Below are 7,500 nucleotides of genomic sequence, written 5' to 3' on the forward strand. Positions count from 1 at the left end.
TGTATTGGTCATTTAATTGATAGATTGATGAGTTGGTAGATGGATTGATTGGTTAGTTCGTATACCCACGTCTCTCATTAGCCAATGACTGCCAGTTTTTGCTAACTTGTCAAAATATGTTTAATGTCGGCGGAGAGCGTGACTATAGACTTCTGTGGAGATGTGTACTTAAAGAACAACGCATCTCAGTGTTTCAGGGAAGGCAGATTTGAAGATCGAAGTTCCATCGTCACGTTCAACGAACCTTGATAAGCCCAAAGTGTCCCAATGAGGCTGAGCGTAAACTACTAATTTTCAACAACAATCTTGGTGCCAGCGCTAGGATTTTAGGGTGCATTTTTTGGGAAAGTCCGAAAACGGATTTGTGATCAATGGATTCCTCAGCGTCCAAAAAAAAAAAAAAGGATTATTTTCCATGACAACGCAAACAGACAAACCCAAAAACAAAAACATTAGCGGTTAACTTGTTTGTTTTAGAGAACTTCTTCAATGAAAATGCCACCAGAGAAAAAAAAAACAAAAAAAAAACAGAGACCAAGAAAAAGAAATTACGAAAAACTTGCGTGCTAAGGTACAAATCGATTACAGAGGGTATTTTTGCAGTTTTCTTTTTTAGCTATATGAAAGGGAGTAACAATACTTTTGCTCTCTCAAAATTATTAGTGTAATTTCTGCTGTAAAATCTGCAGGAAACCTACCTATTTTTGACCTATTCGTGTCTTCGATCGTGCGGTAAAAATGAGAAAAACATTTGGGCTAAAATGCCATGTACAGTAGCTGTTGTGTATTATTTTTGCATGGAAAACCGCTTGTCAAAATACTTTTTCAAACGCTGAAGTGGTGAATCTTAAAACTCGATCCGGATTTAGATTTGATCCGAAGTATCCTCGAGTGTGGATACTTTGGATTCATGATCCGTTTTTGAATTTCCCCACAGAAACGAAAAATCCATTTTTGGATTCAAGAATCTGTTTTCGGATTTTCCCCCAAAAAAGGCACCCGTTAAACGTCGCATTTTACATGTGCCGAATCTAATGCAAATGAGAAAAATTTATTGTTTTTGCTCATTTGCATTAGATTCGGCACATGTAAAATGCGACGTTTAAAACGGGCCTTAGATCAGGTTCCATGTTTAGATGAAGAGGAGGGTGTGCAGGACAGTGCGTGTTCAAATTCGTCTGATGTGAAGGAATCCGGAATCCAGCAAATGTGAGGCTTTGGAATCCGGAGTCCATTGTATGGAATCCAAAATCCATTTTGGCGGAACCCGCGAGTTTCAAGTGGAATCCGGAATGGATGGGCTGGAATCTGGAACGCGGAACCCAAGGGCCAACTGGATTCCTTTACAGAGGGCAATCAATTTGAGGAGTGAGAGGGGACATTTCTGTGACGTGTATAAAAATTGGCTTCCATCTCATTTTGTGCATTCCCGGAAAACCTTTTCCCTCGAATAAACACCGCATTGCTGAATCCACAAAATTGCAAACCTCGCGTCGGTTTTTCAAGTAAATACGGTAATTCTAATGTTGTTTCTACCAATGAAACTATAACCCCCATTTTTTTCTTCAGCATAATGGACCCAAGTCACCTTCGCCATCGAGACCTGAGACCTCCTTCCTCCAAGCTGGAGCCTTTGGAGAGAAGATAACTACAGCATACCCTGGTCACTCTGCAGCGGCCAAAATTGGCGAGAGGAATTCGTGACAGTTGGGGAACGAAGACAGTAAAAGCATCACGACTCACTTGGGTAATTCCCAACGGGGAATGTTTTGTGCACAATGTTGTGCGACAAACCACCGTTTCGGGTTGTCACGTGTAACACGACCCGTTTGAAATAGAGCGACTTTTAGATGACAGATGACCCTGAAAAATACGCGTAAAAACAGAACTTAAACAAAAATGCAAAACATTTAATAGGCTTATCGAACAAAAACAGATGAGCGCGAATTTTAGCGAACGCGGACGCAAACAACGTCATCTCTCCATGGAACTTTCTGGAAAGCGATCGGCATTTCGCATTGACGTCATTTGAAATGCAATAGTGTGATTGGGCAATTGAACTGTTTACTGCCCATAATGGGAGTTTCCTTGGCGGGAATACGGAGAAGCTTTGTTTTAATCTTGGCAAAAATTGGTCCGTCAAACAAATTGCCAACACTTTTTCAAGGTCACACGAAAGTCGCTCTAGTGGCGGATTTCCTCAGTTTCTGTCCCTTCGTAAACAGAAACCAAGAATGATCAAAATCAGCCATTGCCGGAGAGAATGTGATCACAAACGAATGAGTCATACCCTTTTCATTATTTCTCGCCTTATTCCACTGTTCACACATGAAAATAAATAAACTGAATTAATGGCCGAATGAGGCGAATAGAGAGCTGAAGCAAACTAGAAAATATATCTTTGGGCCATTGTAACAATTTTGCGATTTTTCCAAGTAATTCGGAATGGAAATTGTGTACTATCTTGGAATGAAAAGGATATGAACAGTTTTAAAGTTTAGGAGACCACTGAAAATTTATCTTCGTGTAGACTACTGAGGTCAACTATGTAACCTCGAACATGGTCAGTTCACGTCGCATTCTCGTCCCAAGAGCCCTCCGTTTCTTTTGGTTACGAAGTCGGCGAAACCGTTGTAGGGTTCACATGTAAAACTCATGCGCAGGAGTGGATGCAGAGCCACTGGTCATTTACTTTTTACGGAAAATCCATCTACATCTACACCTACATGTTCCAGCACTCTACAAAGTCCCTTTTTGACTTGTGGCTGTTTTTGCTTAGGTGGCCTCATACACCACAAGCCTTTTTAGAGACATCACCGCCAAGCCGGCCACTTCTGCTGTACAGCCACAAAACCGGGGACTTAATCCCCTACTCTACTCGAATAGTGCTTGGGTTCTTTGATGTCCCACAGGAACTTATGAACATAGAAGATATTTGTGAGACGGGACCTACGGTTTACAGTCCTTATCCGAGAAGACTTGAAAGTCTAACCATTTGCAGATGAAATTACAAAGGCGGCACTTTCTCCTCAGTTATTTTAAGATCCTGAGTGTTGATCCGGCCGGGGTTCGAACCCGCGAACCCGCGACCTCACGCGTGACAGCCTGATGCTCAACCAACTGAGCCACCGGTGCGCGATTGGAATTGGAATTCTTGACCGGAAACTTTGGAAGCGCACAAATTTCCTTTCTTCACTTTTGTCCTTTGTAAAAAAAGGCACTACAAATTATTTCAATGGCATCTAGTATACATTTATTTTTCGTGATAAAAAGAAGAGCGAGACTGTTTCACATCTTGTGACACACGTTGAAGCGTTATCGATCAACGCTTTGGTGCCATTTTGTAAAACTTTCATGTAAATACTTTTTATGCAAAGATATGCAAGCTTGAGTGATAAATGATAAATTCTAAAGTTTTTAATTAGGGGGAAATCGGAGTTTCCAGAGAGACTTTTGAGGGCAGAGTACACAACCAACAAAGTCGACCCGCACGACACATTGATAGAAAAGCGAGTACTCCTTGAACTGTGCCAGCCTGCTTCCCTGAAATATCCAAGTTGAGATTGTCCTCGCTACATTTGTTTCATTAGCTTTGGAATCAATGAACGTAAACAAAACTTTTAATGGTTCCCTGCCCAACTTCTTCGACCTCCCACATTTCCTGGATTGAAGTACGTGATAAAATGATCCTGACTGACATACAAACACAAACTATGATTTTAGAAAGACTTTAATTGAGTTTCCATCAGACTTAATTTCAAATGCCAAATTCTATTCACCAATAATAAATAGCAATTTATGACAACACGGGTATGTAGAAAGATTCATGTCCAACGATTGTGAAATTACATTGGGTACATAGGTACTTGGACACCATTGCTGTGACAGACGTAATTGACTTAAAGCATCCCAAATATCGGGTTTCTTACATTCGCGTAGCTAAAAATATCCTTTTTCATCATTTTTATTAAATTTTACATTGAACATTAAAGCTTACCGGTGCGTTTTAACAACACCATGCAATAAAACAAAGCGACGGAGATTATTTTAAATTTATCCCAAATGGGGGTGATTACTTAATTACTATCATAGTTACTACTGAGTGACATAAACAACATGCTCAAACCAAAGCGGCCCCTTAGAATAAAAAATTATTTCTAATTTCAGGGAAAAAAAAATTCAAGTCAATCAGAATCCGATGCAGCTACGTGAGCGAGAAAATGCGAGCGAGGCCTTCTGAATGGTTTCCCAAAACGTTGTGCGAGGTATCTTTAGCCAATCACCGCGCAAGATGAAACAACAAAGTAACCACTTTGACAAATGAGACTAAATAAAAAATAGCCATTGATTAGTTGTTAAACATGTGCCCAGCGCCTTTTGATCCCTTCTCACTTGAGTAATTTCATGATAAATTTGGTATAGCATGATTCGCCCCAACATCCTCAGCCAATCAGGCAGAGGTCAGAGTATATTAAACCAACAGACCACTTTACAGTTGTAGCTAAGGTACCTAGCCTTAATGAAGACTGATCAGAATTACAACACAATTTACATGAGAAAAGCAGTGAGGTCTGTATCAATACAAGGTCACCGGCGGCCATTCAAATGCTAGCTCAATGAGAAAGAAAAACTGTAAAATGGCCTATTGTGACTTGCCGATTTGCAAATTGTGATTGGCGCATTTGAATCTGTCAAGTCACTTCGTCGGTGTTTGGTGAACGGTGTTCGTTATACGACATCCAAAAAGAAAACTGTTCAGTTCTCGAGTCAAGATAACGATTATTCAGCAACAATGGGGGACAAATTCCTTGGACAGTCGAGGAAATGTTGTTAAAAGGAAACTATTATACAGGACTAACTCAAGAGAGTGTAGCCTAACGTGAAGTGCTAGATTTAACGTAGTGTAACGTGAAGTGCTACAGGACGTTTGGCGTAGAACATTCAAGGAGAGGAGGGAAGTGGCATAGATTTATCTGTCCCAATTTTAGTAACCCTTGAAGACGTATTCAAGCATCATATTTACATTATTCCAAACGGTGCAAAAATACCTTTAAAAAGACGTTATATTTCTAAATTATCAAAGTTCTGTATAGGCGCCTGCGCCAAAACTCCATCCAGCCAAGCGCCCACATCTACTTGTTTTTCCTCGTATCTTAAAATAAAAGGATGCTTGAGCAGTTCCCGATATTTTGGCCTTCTGGTAACATCTTTTGTCAAGCTAAAGAAGCAAATAAAACACATCATAAACAAGAAAAACAAAAATTGCTGTCCGACCTCGTTACAGTGACACGACATCAAAAGAATTTAAGAAAGCCTAAAAAAGCAAAAAAAGTGACTGTGTATAGGAGGTGAGGGCATCTCGTTTATTGATCAGATATCGGAAGTAAACACCTCTTACTTTCCGAGTGCCGCTGTCGTAATCCTGGCCAGTATAGAAACAAGATCACATTGAATTTAAAGCATCTAACCTTCATTGCTAAGTGGCGCGCAAGGCCATTATTACCTCCGTCATCGCATTGTGTTTGGTTAAGTAATTTTAATCAGTTTGAAAACTAATCGTGTTGGCAATTGTGTAATTTTAGACACCTTTGATCGCGACGCACAGCAAATTAAATGCACGAAGTTTCATTTCAGTAATTTTTTATGAGACAATTCTGCCCACTGGGTAAGTCTGTTGCGTGTTGGCGAAACGACTTCACGCGTGTAGTCGAGACCAAACGACCTACCAGTCACCCACTGCTGTTTGATCCAAGTTTTGATTCGCACATTTGATCTTCTAATCCTGTTGTAATCGCTTTAAGAAACTTGCAGAGTCTTGGTTTTCGAGACAGTTCACAATCCAAGTTAAAGAAGTGACGAACTTCCACACGATATTCCATACGTAAGAGAGAGATCACACATACCACATATTTGTGAACGAAAGCATTTCATCCGAGAACGATCTGCCATCTTCATTTGCCAAACGAGGAGGGTCTCCTTTCACCACTTGGCTCAGTTGCTCAAACACGCTCTTCCACTTGGGATACGGAAATTTACCAGTCGCAAGTTCAATCTAATGACGAATGAAACAGAGGACTCAGTTTTAGAAGTCACCAACGAGGGTTGCTGTCTGACGAGTCCTTTCTTTTGCCGGAAATCTTTTTAAATCAAACAGAGAGCTAGTCGAGAAAAGTTCAGCCTCTCCTACCCATTTCTGTTTCATTCACGCGGGCAGAAAGCGGAAAAATCGTAAATCTCACTGGAAACCCACACCATGTGTAAACAAGACATTTTAGCAGAAACCCACAAGGGTTGAAAAGTGTAACGCGCGTTCACAGCTTTCGAATGTTCAGTGCGAACTGATTGGTTGAATGTTTCAGTGCTAAGTACCATATTTGAAACTCCTCGCTCTTGTTGTTCCAAATATGGTACTTAGCAACTTGAATATCCAGAAGCTTGTTTCCCAGAACACAAGGGGCCGTTACACGTTTCAACCCTTATGGGTTTCTGATTTTAGTTGTAATGGCGTTTCTTGTGTTTTGGCAGACTTAAGGATCTCAATTCCAAAAAACCGGCTGCCCCTAACACTCACCAGTGTGATACCGAAACTCCACACATCTGATCTGATATCATAGCTGCCTTGTCGTGAAGACATGGGGTCTATTCTTTCTGGCTACAAGAAAAACAATAAAGATAATAAAATAACACTCGGGAGACCGGGTTGGGTTTGTTGTTTGTTTATTTATTTGTTTGAGAAGTTTTAGCACCTATTCAACTGATGTGGACCTGCCATACTCACCCACGCATACACTCACAAAGCAGGGGCACCCAACGAGAATATAGTTCTAAACCACATAACATCGCTTTGTTAAACATGTTTTCGTATTTAAACGGAAGATATAGGCATATTTTATCCTCTAAAAATGTTTCATCTGTTCGGATTTCCTAGCTGAAAGTCTAGTGATCCGAAAATTATAGGGATCAAAGCTTACCTTTTCGAAAATTTCAGCCTGAAAAAAGGCTCCCGAAAATTCTAGGTGACCTTTTTAGGGTAAAAATCCGTTTAAAATGGGCGATTATACCATTTTTTAGATGTTCGAAAATCCAAGGACAGGCAGGGAAACAAGAAATTTTACAACAAACGATCCGAAAATTTTAGATCTCAAGTCGAAAAGTCGAAAAGTGACGTTGGGTGCCCCTGACAAAGGACAGCCACAACACCTGGAACTTCATCCCCTACTCTTCTCGAATAGTGTGCGGGTTCTTTAACGTCCCACAGTTTCAATATCTTTATGAACGTGGAAGATATTTTTGAGACGGGGCCGATGGTTTATAGTCCTCATCCAAAAATACTTAAAAAGCAGCACTTTCTACGCAGCTATTTTAAGACCCTGAGAGTTGGTCTGGCCGGAGTCGAACTCACTACCTCCCGTATGGCAAAAATTTGGTTTTATCAACGGAGTTGATAATGTAAATTGACCACCGTACAGAGATTCTAAAAGTTGCCGTTTCGAGCGTTAG

At 40.5% G+C, this 7,500-nt stretch overlaps 1 protein-coding gene across 1 annotated transcript in view; it reads right to left on the bottom strand.

Annotated features, from left to right (window-relative positions):
* Positions 1–3,712: 3,712 nt before the first annotated feature.
* The window catches only part of LOC137969331 (dual specificity mitogen-activated protein kinase kinase 4-like), a 15,546-nt gene continuing 11,758 nt past the window's right edge, over positions 3,713–7,500 (bottom strand). Inside the window, exons 9-11 of the mRNA XM_068815521.1 lie at positions 6,572–6,652; positions 5,904–6,052; positions 3,713–5,218 (exon numbers count right to left, since the gene is read on the bottom strand). Of these exons, the coding sequence (XP_068671622.1) occupies positions 5,062–5,218; positions 5,904–6,052; positions 6,572–6,652 (387 nt within the window). The 3' untranslated portion in view covers positions 3,713–5,061. The remainder of the gene's footprint in view (positions 5,219–5,903; positions 6,053–6,571; positions 6,653–7,500) is intronic.

This window comes from Montipora foliosa, chromosome 9, assembly GCF_036669935.1.
Source record: "Montipora foliosa isolate CH-2021 chromosome 9, ASM3666993v2, whole genome shotgun sequence".
Taxonomy (NCBI): Eukaryota; Metazoa; Cnidaria; class Anthozoa; order Scleractinia; family Acroporidae; genus Montipora; species Montipora foliosa.